The 17,051-nt window shown below is 38.5% G+C and overlaps 1 protein-coding gene across 2 annotated transcripts in view; it reads left to right on the forward strand.

Moving 5' to 3' along the window:
- The window catches only part of LOC101853879 (microphthalmia-associated transcription factor), a gene marked incomplete at its 5' end in the record, with an annotated part of 47,292 nt that extends 32,569 nt beyond the window's left edge, over positions 1 to 14,723 (forward strand). Inside the window, 6 exon segments of one of the 2 annotated variants that reach the window (XM_013086986.2) lie at positions 3,947 to 4,066; positions 6,133 to 6,307; positions 6,896 to 6,971; positions 7,615 to 7,762; positions 8,395 to 8,574; positions 8,973 to 14,723. In XM_013086986.2, coding sequence (XP_012942440.1) covers positions 3,947 to 4,066; positions 6,133 to 6,307; positions 6,896 to 6,971; positions 7,615 to 7,762; positions 8,395 to 8,574; positions 8,973 to 9,089 — 816 coding nt within the window. 2 annotated transcript variants of the gene reach the window in all.
- Between the last annotated feature and the right edge of the window lie 2,328 nt (positions 14,724 to 17,051).

Genomic DNA, 17,051 nt, shown 5'->3' on the forward strand with positions numbered 1-17,051 from the left:
CTTCCTCTCTCTCTCTCTCTCTCTCTCTCTCTCTCTCTCTCTCTCTCTCTCTCTCTCTCTCCGTGAATAGGGAACAGAACCATTATATGTCTTCCTGGCAACTGAAGACAGATGGTTGTAGAGAGGGTACCTATGATCCTCATCTCCGACTGTTGTTTCTTTCCCCTCGTCTTGCTTTTCCCCCTTCTTTTTTCCCTCTCCCTTTCTCGGAACTAAATGATCAGTATCGTGTTAATGTCTTGTCTTTTCATCCGAACGAACAAACCCCTACAAGACATCTAGATCAAAGCGAGATGGGGTTGTATTAGCGAGGATGGTGCACACGTAACGTGTCTATGCATGCGTGCACTCATTCATCTATGGAAGAAGTAGAAGTAAAAGAAGCTGGGTGATAGCTCTACACGCCGTAATGATTTTGAAAAGGGGTAGATCTATAAAACAACTTGCAGAGACGGGAGGCTAAGCAGACCCGTCTAGGTTATCCTGACGTGAACCAACAAGACACACCCCTCCTCATTTTACCGAATTCCCAGCATGGTTTGTACTTTCACGAGTGCATAATATTATTATTTATCATATTTTCTCGACAGGGAATAATATTTCGACAGCTGAGCTCAAGAAGTGACTATATTATATCCAGTTTTCAGTTTCGAGAAAAACTAGTTTGAAATCTGGACGATTTTGAACCTCTATAACATAGTGGGGTTTTTTTTTTAAAGTTATCTCTATACTGAATTAAGCTACGGCTTAGATACTATTTATAGAGGTAAAAGAGCGATTTAAAGTCTCACTACCCACACCGATTGACTCCATTTCAACCAAAAGTGGATACATTATTATAGTCACTTCTTGTGCCCAGCCCTCGATTTGTTTGCTTATAGACTTTTGTTGATACCGGCCTATTTGTCGACGATCTGTCGCGATGATTTATCCTGTAAGGCTTGCACCGGGTATATATTTTTTTTTCGAAGTGGCTAGCCAGCAGCAAGTCTAGCCGTACTTAAAGTCAGGCCGTTTTGACCGAAACCTTTTGGGTACACAGGTCTCCTTAGATCTAGTAATTATTTAGGTTTAAAATACATGCATGTCAGTAAGGCACCTGTTGGTTTCGTCTAAAATACAAATACTTTAGGATTGCAAACAAGCATTTTATTTAAAATTCAGCTATCATTATTAAGTACGGCTAGGCTAGCCGTACGTTAAGGACTGACAGGCTAGCCGAACTTAGGTTAGGCCCTATTGACCAAAACCTGTTGAGTACACGGGTCTCATAAGTAATTATTCAGGTTCAAGATACATGCACTGTCTAGAATAACTTTTAGGTATTGCAAGCAAAAAATGTATTTACAATTCAGTAGACCTGTTTTTTTCGGGGGGGGGGGGGGGGGGGAGTTGGGTTTTTTGGGTGTTTTTTTGCTGTTTTTCAGTCTAGCCATAATTAATAAGTACGGCTAGCCTAGCAGTCTCCCTCTCCTGAAACATTTAACATTTTCCGTTGGCTAGCCTCTTCCTTTTTTTTTCTTGTCAATACAACTCCCACATCATAATGCAGTACCGGTATAACTTCGACCAGCTGTTAAAAACTACTAAGCCCAAAATCTTGAAAAAATTGTCTTATTTGGTCAGTTTTTAAGTCTGTGAGATTGGTTGCATTGCATGTGCAAGAAATATTTTGTCTAAATTCTGAATGTTGGAGAAAGAAAAAGCAAGTCTTAATACAATAATCTTAATACAAAAATACATAATTTAGGAACTACTTTGTTACAGGAATAAAACCGTTGGGGGGTTTTTCCCTCTCCCTTGAAACATTTTGCTTTCTGGGCTTAAACACATTTGAACAGTTTGCCGACTATAGACGCAGAGGGAAAATGTTTAGTACATGTATTGTGCATTGTTGTAGACTTGTATTTAGTAGATAGTCTAGATGGCGCTCATATGACTATGCAGTTGCTAGCGCCGTAAAAACCTTACTAAAACTAAAACTAAAGACATCAAGTGGACTGGTACTCCTTTTTTAAATGCAAATATACACTTACATGGAATGGATACGAACGGGCATTGCTTCAATGATTACAGTACCGGTATATAATTATTTGTGTTTATGAGAGTCCCGTTATATAAATCAGACATGTAACTGGTTTATTTTTCACTGAAGGTGGGTGATTGATGGGTGTTCTGGTGTGGTCTACTCCTTTGATCGATCGTCTGTATTGAAAAAAAAATAATTTAGTACATATACACGGAGTAAATCTACACTTCTAATTTTCGGCACTAACATGGCCTATAATTTGTATTGCAAGTGCCGTAAAACTTTTACTACAACTAAATAAAAAAAGAGACGGAATACTATTGCTGACCCTCGCGTTACACTGAACGGCCTTGGTAAACACCCGATCATTTCGCACGTGAAGAGAAGCACGACCTTTCCCTTAAATCTCTGGGGGTCTCCCGTTGTACACGTACTTGGAAAGCTCACAGAGCTTGCTGTTGTATGGGATTAGTGGGAAATTGCCGCGCTGCACAAATGCTGTCTGATATTCCTATCAAACTTCCTGGTTGATTGTTACCTACCACCATGCCCCTGGGCCCCTGGCCTGTTCTGTATCCCTATATATATTTATATATATATATATATATATATATATATATATATATATATATATATATATATATATATAACCTTTCATTGTGAGTAGTTAGAGGGTGCTCTGGTGTGGTTTGCTTCTTCTTTCCTATCAAACATCTATCGTCCTGATCTGTCCTTCTTTTTTTTTCTGATTGTTACTCTCTTGTAACACCTCTAATCTTCGGCACTTATAATATGACCTTATTGTGTTGCAAGTGCTTTTTGAACTCAGGCTATAACTGATCTCTCCTTTTTTGTGTTTGTTACTCTTTTGTGACACATAATCTTCGACACTTATATGGCCTTCTTGTGTTGCAAGTGCCGTAAAACGTTTATTGAAGCTAAACTTACTATCATTATTACTTCCTGGTTGCCCACCTCGTCCCTGGCCCGTTCTGTGCCCCTATCTGTATTTAACCTTTGACTGGACTGTCGTTGAGACTGTCTCCTGGTCTTATGCGGTAATAGCAGTGTGAAAAATGGCAAATGTTTTAGTTCCTTGTTTCCTCCAGGAAGACGGGATCTTTAGTTGTACATGAGGTGTCCATGTTGATGACTTATGCCTTTCCATCGTGTGGTCGTAGGTTCTTTTATTCCTTGCCCTATTGTGCGGTGGCAGATCTTTTATTCTTTTCTCTGTGCCATAGGTGACCTGTGTGGGTCTGTTGGATTATTATCGACAAGCATGGACGTTTCATCTCTCTCTCTCTCTCTCTCTCTCTCTCTCTCTCTCTCTCTCTCTCTCTCTCTCTCTCTCTCTCTCTCTCTCTCTCTCTCTCTCTCTCTCTCTCTCTCTCTCTCTCTCTCTCTCTCTCTCTCTCTCTCTCTCTCACTCTCTCTCTCTTTCTCCCCCCCCTCTCTTTTTCTCTCTCTGTCTCTCTCTCTCTAAGTTAGTTGTCAGATCGGGGAGTATAATATTATTTCCACCCCCCCTCCCCACCCCACACACACTCATCTGTTGGAAAATTTATACCACCTGTATTTAATGTACAGTCATTATGTGAAATCTATTCCCGAATCTATTCTGTATTGAAATGACACGACTTTTCAGTAAGCTGTTTCGCAAGATGAGGGTGTTTGTTATCATGTCTTTCGTTTTCTCTTCCGTCCTCCATTTCATTCTGATGAACTTTGACCTGCTGGGCGACCTCCAGTTAGCTGTTTCGCAAGATAATGTTTGTTAACATGCCTTTCATTTTCGCTTCCTTCACTTCCTCCAGTTCATTTCGACAAACTTTTATTTTTTACACTACCTCCAGTAAGCTGTTTCACAGTATGATGTTTGTTATCATACCTTTCATTTTCTCTTCCTCCCTCCAGTTTATTCCGTCGAGCTTTGACCTGCTGGGCGACCTCCAGTCGGTGGACACCCTGGAGCTGGGCTCTCTGCTAGGTGACAGTGACTTGGTGGAGATTCAGCCCTCGCTCGGAGCTAGTTCGGTGAGTGGAACTACTCAGTTACTTGTACCTATTGTGGATAACAAAGAGAGTGTTAGATTTGGAACCTACAGGGTAAAAGATCAAGGGGAAGGCCGTGTGGAACCTGGAAAAGAATTACAGAAATCGATGTACAGAAAAGTGGGAAGACGTGGAATATCATCAAGAGGTTAGCGCAGAATAGGGAAAGGTGGAAAGTGTTTGTCCGTGGCCTGTACCCTGGTGCAGGGTGAGAAAGACAATGGTGATGATGGTGATGACCTATTGTGAAGATTTTTAAAAAAAGTGATTATAAAAGATAAATCGCTACCCTAGAATTACAAAGCTCTATCTGCTCAGTACAGAGTTTTGAGAAATTTAGCGTAAAAAATTTTGAATTTCACATGTCAATCTTTTTGGAATGAAATGGAATTCTTTGAATATTGTGAAAATGATAATACAACTCTGATGTATTTGAAACGTCTTTGAATTATAGGATTCAAGGGGCAAGGTGAGACACAGAGTTTATTCTGCGTATTGTGAGATAATCTGTTCATAAAATCTCTGACCTGCAAGTCAAATGACTGTAACAGCTTAGAGTGAGGTGACCTTGACAAGCCTGTCATTTCAGTAATGACATTGTCCTTCATATAATTTTTTTTGCATTTTTAACTTTTCCAGTCCATATTGTGACTCCCAAATATTTGTGTTTACAAAAAATATGGTATTCAGTTAAAAGCACTGTCATGCTTTCGACAGCTGCCAGACACTGATAAGCAGATATGAGGTCCATTCGCTGATAATTTTTTAAATTTAAGGCTGTTTTATAGCTGCGGGAAAGGATAAAATGAAACAGTTTACATCTTATCAGCCCTGACAAGTACTCTGTCAGAGTTGAAAAATCATGCCACGGAATTGATTTCCGAGAGCTATGCACGCCTGTGCTTTTTTTGTGCTGCGCATTTTATTTAGTTCACGGACGTGTCCCATATTATTATGATATAAACAGATAACAATGCGTCAGCTCCTTCAGCCTTTTTGCCCTCTTGTGTAACACTTTGAGGTGTTGATAATCAATTAAGGCTAATGTGAAGGCCCCTGTGTTACTTACGTCTGTATAAAGTATGTAATGGATGGATATAATTTTTTAGATTCCTGTGCGAAACCCAAATACTCTCAGTAGATTTATATTCTTGTCATTAATTAGCACCACACTTCTTAAGTAGTCTACTGACTTCTGTGTTCTTCAGTACTGAAAATGACATTGTTGACAATAATTGTAGGTCATCTACATTTGTGTCTAGTGGTGCTTTTGTTTTACTAAGTGTTCTTGTTGAAATGAGGCGTTTGTAGTGAAGCTGTTATGTTTATATGATTGTTGCATGGGATAGTCCTGTATGTGCACTCACATTGTGTTAAGACTGATCACCAGATTTTTTAAATTGTGGGAGTATTCTTTTGAAGTGTTTATCTGCTGAGTGGATACATGCTCTAATTGCCATTTTATAACAAATCAAAAGTTTCAAATAGCATATATTAAGCAGAGAGAATTAGTCTTCAGTTACAGATTATTTTGTTTATCAATGTAGCACAGTGTCATTATCAAATTCGACACATAGCACTGCATCACCAGTGTCTGAGTCGACTCAATTTTTTTATCTACCCACCAAGGTCAAACACTTATCTTTGTCTGAAATAAAGTTTTTTGAACCTTATTTACAAATGATGATACTATAATAAGTAAAAGAATACTCTACTCAAGTGTTTTAGCAATTCTTGGACACGCTAAGATAGAAATTACATTTTATTTTTCAAAAACAGTATTTGACTTAATTTGACAGATCGCGACCTCAGTGCTTTCTTGTCGTATCTCCATTTTTAATAAACAGTGAAAACAGTTCATAACAAAGAGTGAGCTTAAGAAGAAGTCACATTTTCACTGTTTAAAAAAGTGGAGATACGACAAAGTCTTGAGGTCGCGGGATACATAATTTGACGAACACCAACAATATACTTGTGTCTGGTTCGTCTTACTTACCCCTTACTTACCCAACTCTAATGTCCACATTTCTTCCCTTTGTCTTGAGCAGTCCGGCAGCCTCCTCACCGGCTATGAGGGTGTGGATCCTGAGGGTTCGAACCAGGCCCCCGCCTCGTGTCCCACGCCGGTGTTCCGCCACCAGGACCTGAGCCACAATGGCATCATGTCGGTGCAGGACGAGCTCTGGAGGAAGGAGAGGATCAAGAAAGACAACCACAACATGAGTAAGTTGTCCCCCCCCGTCCTTCCTTTTTAACACTTTGCGGTCACTTGGCGCAATAATGTGACCGTGAAAATTACCCCTTTCTGTGCCAGGTGCCAGGCTTGAGAAGTCCGTTGCAGTCACTCTCCTGGCTGGGTGACCAGATAGGGTATTTTGTACTGCTGGCTGTGTGACTGCAAAGTGTTAAAAAAACCCACACAAACAACTTTTGTCCAGCGTTTACTTGTATAACAGCTTGACTCGTCGCAGTTAGTATTATGCTTTGCTATGGTTAAGATGAGCTTGGTTCGAATTTCCAATTGTTTTATATTATAATAAGTTATTGAACTTTAGTGGTTTTGAAAGTTTTTGAAGCTTTCCAACCAATCTTCTTGGTCTGCAGGGGATTGACATTTATTTAGTTTGGAGGTCTTACGTCTTGAATATTATCATTTGATGTTAAAAGGGATGTAGAACTCACTTCTTCCTGAAAGTATTTACATTCTCATTGGTACTTTTATCTCTGTTGGTTTGCTATGGCTTTTGTCCAGTTTTGTCCTGCTTCTTTGTGACTCATTTATTCCCAAATTTTTTTTTGATTCCGTCACAGTTGAGAGGCGCAGACGCTTCAACATCAATGACCGCATCAAAGAGCTCGGTGGACTCCTTCCACGCTCCATTGACCCGTAAGTCTCCGTGAACTTTTGACATGTGTTTGAGAGACAATGTGTGTGTTTTTGTTCTTGTTCTTGTTTGTTTGGGTTTTTTTTTTTTATTATGAGTTTAACATCCTTCAAACACAATTGGTGCTCATGTGACCTTATTCAGTTGGGAGCACCTTAAAACTTCTACCAAAATTAAAACTTCAAACATAATTCTAAGTCATTTCTAAGGTTGATTCCGTCATTATGGGGTTTTGAGGGTGTGTGTTTCGCTATTGTAGACTTTTGCGTGGCTAATCAATGTGGAAAGAAGACAAAAGGTTGCATTTAAGATTGAAGGTTTTGGCAAGTTTCTGTGCGATTGCTTTTGTTTCATTGTTGCCCTTCTGTGACATGTCTGTCCATTTTCTGTGACATGTCTGTCCATTTTCTGTGACATGTCTGTCCATTTTCTGTGACATGTCTGTCCATTTTCTTTGACATGTCTGTCCATTTTCTGTGACATGTCTGTCCATTTTCTGTGACTTGTTTGTCCATTTTCTGTGACACGTCTGTCCATTTTCTTATTTTCTGTGACATGTCTGTCCATTTTCTGTGACACATCTGTCCATTTTCTGTGACATGTCTGTCCATTTTCTGTGACATGTCTGTCCATTTTCTGTGACAGCGAATCCAGGCAGAACAAAGGCAATATCCTCAAGGCGTCAGTTGACTATATCAAAAGTTTGCAAGACGATCAAAGAAAACTGTCGGCCATCACAGAGCAGAAGAAGAAGACAGAGTCGGACCTACGCAAAGTTTTGATCACGCTCAACGTAAGTCTTTGACCAAGCCAACGAGGGGAAAGCATTGATAATTTGAATTGTTTAGGAGGTAAAAAAAAAAAAATAGAATGTACTTGTTTATGCTTTGTGGTTTATACAGGAATGCCAAATCTCCGGTTTTTCCAGCTTTTTTCTGGGTTTTTTTTCATACACTTGCAAAGGAAAGGGGAATGATAAGAGAAATGTTTTTGTTGGCTCATTTAAAGATTTTACAAGGTTCGTTTTAGGTTAAGTGTGATGCTCCGCTCATTTTCAGTTGTTTTTTTCAAAAATCATTTGGCATCCCTGTTTACATTCAGAAGGGTTGGAAGGTGAATGTGTGTACGATATCTACTCTAGTGAGTGCTGAATCCTAATACGTTTTGTAGTTTTAAAATAATTTGCTAATATTAAATCGTATTAGTATTGTTGGCTATTACTGAATCATAACAGTACGGTTGGCTCATATTGAATCATTATTGTTGGCTTAAACTGAGTCCAGTGCGGGTTGTTCGTTTTAAAACCAGCCATTTCATAGTTTTTCTTTCGTCTTTTTGGATTTTGACAACTTTCATCTGACTTGCATGCTTCCTAGTGTTTTTATTTCTTACTCTACTTTGCTTTTTAAAATTTATCTTTTGCAGCAAATGAGCTCTGTCATCCAGTCTCATGGCCTACAGAGCCCGCACCTGGACACCAATGACCTACTGACGGTCAAGAAACTGTCCATGGAGTTTCTGACCCCGTCTGCCCCTTCCCCACCACTGACCACAATAATGAACACGGCCCCAACAAGCACACAGACCACCTACTCCTTAACCAATGTGAGATTTGTTTTGTTGTTTTATTTTTATTTTTGTTTGTTTGTGTGTTCCACTTCTTTAGTCATCTTGGCATCTTGCTAAATGATCAGAACATAAATATATATTTTAAAGTTTTGGTGTGGATCTTCTTCTATTTCTAAAAAGAACACATTCAGATTTACTTTAAGTGGTCAGTTTTTTCAGATGAGGAGACCCATTTCCTCTCATTTCGTAGGTGAAGAATTTAAAGGGTTGTCTCAGAGAAAAAAAAGCTTCAGAAACCACGTTTTTAGTTAGTTTTTAGTTTTTTTATGGAGATTGTTACTGATCTTTGTTTATCAAGTAAGTGTGTTACTAAAGTCTCCTTTACCATAACTCTTTGTTTTCTCATTGTCCTATATTTCTTGTTCCCCTCTCAGATGGATGACCTGATGATGGACGAGATGTCGCCGGTCAGCGGTGACCCCATGCTGCTGTCAGCTCCAGTCACCCCTGAAGGCGATGACCACTCTCTGGACTTCAGTCATTTTCACTAATGAATGGTTGTTAAGTGACTGTTAGAATTCTTTGGAGATTAACAATTTATTTTTTAAAATTAAAAGAACATTTTTAATTTTGAAAAGGGTTCGGGCCGGGGTGGGGAATGGGGATGAGGGAGGATGTAATCCTGTCAACTAGTAAACATTCATAATTGTGTTATCATGCAAATTTCTGGATTTTTGTCTCCCGTGGACATATATGGAATGGAATGACACACAGGTTTCCTGTTGCCTTGGATGAATGCTTTTTTTAAAAACCATGTTGCGGATATGCCACATCGGTTATGACTGGATGGTATTGGACCGGAAGACCATGACATTGTTTGCTGCTGTAGTGGGCCTTTGTGAACCACAGTGAAAGCGTTATTTCAGTCGCATTGCGTTTTTGCACTTTTCAGAAGTTTGATCACCGGCAAAGCGGTTTTTTTAAAGTGAAAGAGGTGTCTCAAATAGGACCCTTGATACAAAAATTGTTTTTCCTGGGCATCAGACCAAAAGTACTGAAATAAGGTAATACAAATTTTGTAGAAACTCTGGTTGGTATTCAGTGCATCTTTGTTGAGACTGGGAGCTAAAGTTTTCTTTACTCATTATGCTCCCGCATCGTTTTCATTTGCTGTTTGGCAACGGGAAGCTTGTCCGTCTATAAATAATTGTGTTAACTAACACCTTGGCTTGATGTATACTACGTTTACCCTGCCTGCCTCTAAGTTACTTAGACAATCAGCTAAGCTCGCAACAACCAACGACCACTATTCCTCCACCCCACTTCGCCCCCCCCCCCCACCTCCCCTCCCCCATTTGTTGCCCATCCTGTTGTTGTGTTATTGGGTTCAGCAAAGTTGCACTGTAGCATCAGGGAGGAGTAAACAGTTTCATGTGGGACACGGTGCCTTAGGTGAACGTATTGCTTGTTGTCGACGACAGAAAGTTGTTTAGCGAAGCTGAGCAAAGTCCCCGCATATCCTGTTGTAGTATCGCTAACATGAGAGAGAGCTGTTTCACACTACGTGTAATAATAATAATATGCTTTGGGCTTTATTTTTCAAAGAATGCACTTTCACGGTGAATTTGTCGGATGTGAAAAAGGTGCTAATGTTTGATATGTGAAAAATGAGTCGTCGTTGTTTACTTGTGGAAAAGGAAAGAAAGTGCTGAAATGTGTGCATGTTTTTATTGATTGATTTATAGCACAGCGTACATTGCTTTTCTGTAAAGTTTAGAAATAAGGCGATTTTTGCTCCACGACTTGTCACCCTTGCAGCAGCGATTACGTTCCAATTTTTTTTGGTTTTATTTCTGTAAGTTGAAGTCATTTTTGAAAAAGTAATTGTTCCAACATTTTCTCATTATCACTGGCATTACATGTTAGTGAAATTATGTTTCTGTGTGAACAGCTTGTGTTAGGTTGAATATAATTTTTTAAAATAGTTTTTTTGTTTATCCGAGTGTTAATTAGTTACGTATTTTTATTTCTTATGCAAACTCTTGTTTTACCATTTTGTGTTCTGTGGCTGTGGATGTCTGCATGCAAGGTGGTTCTTTTGTCTAAACTGGCTCGTTTTGGTTTTACTGTACTTCATTTTGTTTTGTTTTTTTAAATGTATACAGTCTAGGGATCGAGATGGCTGAAAAATACGAGTGGGAAATGCTTGTTTTTCCTGTTGTGGGGGTAACAGGAATTCTTCCGATTTTTGGAATAGCGTTGTCAGGTCCCACCTCCGCCATTAAAAAAGTGTTATGACGCTATCAAACCACGGAAGGGAAAAAGAAAAACAGCAAAAGCTAGAACTGAAAAGTCTTTTATGGAACTACTACTTCTAGTGTTTTATAGTTTTGTTTGTTTTTTTTTCCTCCAGTTTGCATTGACTGTATTTCTGTATAACTCGTTCCATATCTGTGAAGGTTAGCGTTTTTCTCAGAATGTAGCAAGCCCACTCCACCTTCCAGTACTTTTGACTGTTAAGGATGTGATGATATAATAATAATTCATTGTCATTTGTGCTGGTCTGGTCTGGTCTGGCATCAGTCTTGTCCTACTTTATCATTCCTTTTTCTTTTTTTTTTCACCCTATTGAACACCGTTTGTCCAGTTGTCTTTTGCTAGCACGTTATTGTAATAGTATCCGCGTTCACAGTATCCCTGTTCTCTGGCTTGTTTGTAATTTTCTACTGTGCATCCGTGATGATCAGTTTACTTGTGACGCCTTAAGGTCTTAGCTTTTGTATTTCTGGATTTTACTCGTTATGTACCGCTTCACTAGCTTCCGAGTATCAACCCCTTCCTGGTGTAGTTTTTTTTGGTTTTTTTGTAGTTTTTTGTTTTTTTTACTTTTGCTGCACACAATTTTTGGTAGCCAGGATAGTGAGCAGTTTTTTCTGAAATCCCTTTCAAAATTATAGATTTATGTGGTTGGTACTTTTTTGTGATCACATATATTTCGAATCTTTCAAAAAATTTTCCTTTCAAAGCTATTGTAGGACATTTTTATAAATCCTGTACGGTCCATTTCCAGATGTACGGTAGCTGTCAAGATGTACGGTAGCTGTCACGAAGGGGTTAATAACTTTTCGTATGACGCACCGTCCCCCTCGACATGTTTATTTTAACCTCTGGATGAGAATGCAAGACCATTGATGTCCTGTTGTGGTCTTGTGTATGGGTGATTCTCTCAACGGGTCACTTTTGCATTCCTTTTCGTTGGGTTCCTTCTTTTTTTTTTGGGGGGGGGGGGAGGGGGGGGTTGTCTATTAAAAATGTTTTTGTTTTGTTTTGTTTATTTTCACATTTTTTTTATGTTTTCAATTTTGTTTGATTCTTTATTCATTTAAAAATAATTTTTTTAATCCCCTGACCCGTGGAGCTAAGCATTTTGTCTCAGTAGAACCAAGAGGTTGGAGTTCAAAGGGTTTTCATTACATATCTGTGGCCCGCTTGTGTCTGATTCCGTGTTTGTGAAGCAGATTGAGAAGAATCCCTCCGGCGTTGGTTCACACCTGTCACACACACACATACGCGCGCGCACGTGCGCACACACACCCTAGTCGTATCGTGAAGACAAAACGTTTACCTTGCAATCACATTTGAGGACTATGTTTTTATGTTCCTGATCATTGGCAGCACACCCTTTACCGACTCTAGTGATTTCCTCCGTAATATTTGAGATGAGGGTTATCATTTTCATGCATATAATAATGTAATAACAGTTTTTCCTTTGAGTAAGGAGTTCTCTCCGTTCCTGTTTTGGAATTGGGGTAAAAGTGTACTAGTATGTTATTCTTCCTTTCATTTTTGTTAATTTTAGTTAATGAAATGACATTTGAAAAAAGAAAAAAAAAAATGGAAAAAAAAACCCCAACAAACAAACGATGATGATTCTGTTAGCTATAGCAGTCTTACAGATGTAAGTGGCACTCTATTTGATTGAAACATGATGTGTATGTTTCATTGTTTGCTGCGGTCCGAAAATATTAAATTATGGTAAAGATCGTGTACTACAAGATGGTTCAACCGCCACACAAACCTTGTCCTCCGTTATATATATGCACAATAATATTACGTGGAGTATGCTTAATTAAACTGAAATCTGTTGGACTGACAGATTTTCTTCGGTTAGCTAGGTTTTCGGTTTAGAGAGATTGCTCAAATGAAAAGAGAAAAAAAAGTTGGATTTTTTCTTTTATATCGGATTACTGCTGTCTTCTAAGTAATGATGTTCAGTTCAAGAGGACTTTATTGAAGATGTTTCCAGCGTCTCTGATTCAGATGTTTTGTTTGCTTTCTCAAAGATAGTTTTTCTACTGTGTTTTTTTAATCTAATTCTTTGTACACAAGATATGTCGGTCCTTAAAATTATGCACAATAATATACAGATGGCATTGTTGAGAAAGCTTTTTTTATTTTTTGGTGTGGCTCAAATAGAGCAGTGGCCCTTCTTGTAGTATGCAATCTTTGGTTGTAGGCATCCGAGAGAACTACTATAAAAAGTCTGTGATTGTTACGGTCTTTCTTGTTTTAAAGACATCTGTACAAAATTTCTTCATATCTAGCATTAGTTGTCTGTTTTTAAGAAGGTTGCCTTCTCACGTGCTGAAATGCCAATCGTCTTTTCAAACTCACGGCTATAATAAGGGTTATAAGAGAGGTGAGAGGCTTTGGACTTTTAATTTTTAAAAACTATTTAACGCAGATTTGTGACTGTGAACACTGCACTTACCTCGTAGCTTCTCTTGAAGTTTTTTCGAATCGGAAGTGTTTGAAGTGTATAGAATTTTTAGAAAGAAGCCCTTGACTTTTATAAAACTTGACGTCAAGGGAAAAGAAGTATGCGTATTATTTCCTGTGAGGTGCTTTCAGATGAGTATACCGTTATCACCTTTGTCTTACACATGTACATATAACATGCATAGAACTGTTTACTTATTTCTCTGTCGCCCTATTATTCCTTCTGTGTAGGGATCAAGAAATTTTAAATATTGAAAATATTGATGTATAAAAAGAAGGAAAGAAGAAATATTTAAAAGAAAAAGAAAAAAACCCACAAAAAAAAAAAGAAAGTAAGTGATTTCCGTACGTTTTCGTAGAAGTGCTTGCCTTGCTGTAAATAAGGAGGATTATTCAAAAACTGATGAATGATGTTCGTTGTCTGCTGTACATTACTTGGGCATTATCGCAAACAGGTACAACTGAAAGGAAGCCCTTGCAGTTTCAGCGCCCCCTTCTCCATGTTCTATTTTCAGCATTGTAATTTTTAAAACGTGATTTGGAATCATTTTGTTTTGTTTTTAGTTTTTTCTGTGTTTTTTTTTGTTTTCCTGTACTGTCTTAACTTTGCTATGCATAATGCTTGTAGCCTGCAGGTGATGACAACTTAACAAATACTCAGACTTCTGTTTTTAGCCTTTGTCTTCTTGTGCACCCGATAACTGTACCGTTGGGCACAGGTAACTCAAACTCAAACACGTTGGGGGATTGACTAGTGTCATAGATCGATACATCCGTAATTCGGGTGAACCGATATAGTGAAATGTTAAAGAGTTACGTCGTATGACAATTGTGTTTCACGCAACCATACATAATTCAGATAAACTGTATTGTTGCAAAAATTTAAAGAGATGTCAGTCGAGGGAATGGCACATCATACAACAAGCTATCTCTGCTATTTCAAGTGTTCCGTGATTGTGTTATCAATGCCCAACTGTATTGTTTTTAGAGTTTAAAAAAAAGAGGGATGGGAGGGAGCTTATGGAATACGAAAGTTGAAAATTACAGAAATGAAAAATGAAGGATGGGATGGACGAATTTTTATATTGAATGTCTTATTTTTCTATGAGAGTAACTGCGATGAATGCTTGAAAGATACTGGAGGGAAAAAAATGACCGTTAGCAAATGACTCAGGTTTTGTGCCGCACATACTTATTCAATGTGTCTGTACATATGTAGATATAACAATACTTCACCCTACCATCATCAAACGTCACTCATCATCATCATCCATTTGGAGCAGATTTGGCTTATATCTATGTGTGTCATGCCATGTCCAGCGGTCTGCCGCATACTATAGGTTTCTTGCTGTTATGTTTCCAGTCGCCCCATGCAAATAAACATTAATGTAAAGGAATAAATAAAACTCACTTGTGTTTTGCTTCTTTGTTGAGAATATATTATGTATTTCACATTTGTGTATGGAATATAAGCGGTTGCTTTGCTCCTTCTTTCCTATCAAACACCTATCGTCTTTATCACCCCTTTTTTGTGTTTGTTAGTCTCTTGTGAAACACCTCTAATCTTCGGCATTGTGTTGCAAGTGCCGTAAAACTTACTAAAACTAAAAATCTGGTGTGATTTGCTCCTTCTTTCCTATCAAACATCTGCTATCCTCTTTATCTCTCCTCCTCCTTTTTGTGTATGTTACTCTCTTGTAACTCATTTATTCTTCGGCACTTATATGACCTTATTGTGTTGCAAGTGCCATAACACTCTTACGACAACTAAAAAAAATTTAAAAAATTAAAATAGATCATTTGGGAGATGGGCTTTCGACCCAGCAGAAAGACTGAGATACTCGATAAATTTGTGATTTAAAAAAATAAAATAAAATAAAGGCAGCATCTTTGTTTGCTTAAGTATTATAAGTCCTTAAAAGTGTGTTATCCTGGGTGTGGATGCTTTTGGACTTGCATGTGTGCGTTCTGGGTTCAACTCTATGCGCGTGGGGTTGGTAGGTGCTCTGGTGTGGTTTATTCCTTCTTTCTTATCAAACATTCATTAACAGTAGAACATGACTACAGCGGCACATGCTATAACGGGACCTTACCGGAAACTTAATTACTTTTGCTTGGATATTGCGGGGGAAAGGAAAGTCCAGAACTCGGATACAGCGGGAGAGATCGAGAGAGCTCTAGCTGAGGATGGGGGGGGGGCTTGCAGGCAGGCAGTCAGCGGACGGCATAGTGATTGGCTAGTCCAGTAAAGAGTGAGGTGGGGCAAATGGTAGGCCTAGAGAGAGATGGTGCAGAGAGACGGGTTACGTGAAATAAAAGTGATGTAGATCTAATTCTATCAGACATGTATCGTCTTGTATCTCTCCTCTTTTATTTTTCTGTTTGTGACTCTACTCTCTTTCAACAGCTTCTAATCTTCAGCGTTTCATTATCTTTGTGGGAAGTGCCATAAAACACGTACTAAAACTAAGTAACTCTAAGCAGTGTAGGCCTACTTAATAATAAAAATTGGGGTTTGGTAATTTATTTATACTTGAAATTCATATTATATTATGTGGTTTCAATTCCCACTTGGGTGGATTTCTAATTTATTTAGATTTGTCCTTAGGCCTTCAATTTTATCCAGGAAATAGTTTTTAAAAATTATATTAATAAAGCGTGTTCTCCCACTCTTTATCTTATTAATTTTACGTACATGTAGTCTGCAGTGTTTTTCGACGGAGGCCATCATTTAACTGGATATGTGCTCAAAGGGGCATAATTCAGAAAATTATCCGAAAGAAAACAAATTTTCCTAGTATTCGCCCTTACTTGAATTGAAAGTGACAAGTTTTCTCCGTTCTGCTTTTCTCGAGTTTCTCTTCTTAGAGTTGTGCATCAATTGTCTGTGTTTGTTCGCTTTTGCTGGAACTGCTGCTTTTACTTGCTTCATCCCTACTATAGTCATGTCCTCTATTTCTTTTGTATGTTTGTCACTCACTGCTATTTCCGGGGTTCCTTGATAGTCGACGAAGCAGACTTAGTGCTGTTGAGGCTAGAGAGGTTAGCAGAGTAAGCCTGATTCCCCGTTAAGACTTCTCTGTTCACATCCACCCCTCGGCGCTCATATAGCCTTATGCAGTTGCGAGCGCGTATAACCTTATTGACACTAAACTGAACTTAGTGTTTGTTCGCTTTTGCTGGAACGAATCCTTATTGTGTTGCAAGTACCGTAAAACTTTTACTAAAAAGAACAAAAAATCGTTATACTACGGTAATACAGGTAGAGCAGATAATTTCTAGAGCAGAATGCTTGCTCTCCCACAGGTCAACGGGCTGAGAGTAATAGATAAACCAGGAAGAGAGACCGATTCTGACTTCTCTCGGATAGGTCATTAGTAAATGCATGTAGTACGAGGAGCATACCAAAAGTTTTTTTTGTTTTTTTTTACCTGACCATAAAGGAATAAAGATAGAAAGCTGAAATTCGGGGTGAAAGCCAGTAATCATCTTCCTAGAATGCATATTGTAAATTTTGGGGCATTTCTGATTGCTGGTTTTAACACCAGCGCACTGTAAGTGAATGGGGGTATGTTGTTCTCCAGTTTCAACATAAAAATGGAGAAAATTGAGCACAGGGCAGTAATGAAGTTTTTGTTCTTGCAGGAAGCAACTACGGGATATTTTTACGGAGATGTATGCCGTATATGGAATTGATTGCCCATCCTATGCTGTGATAAAATTTTGGTGTAAAA

This window comes from Aplysia californica, unplaced genomic scaffold (genome assembly GCF_000002075.1).
Source record: "Aplysia californica isolate F4 #8 unplaced genomic scaffold, AplCal3.0 scaffold00530, whole genome shotgun sequence".
Classification (NCBI taxonomy): Eukaryota; Metazoa; Mollusca; class Gastropoda; order Aplysiida; family Aplysiidae; genus Aplysia; species Aplysia californica.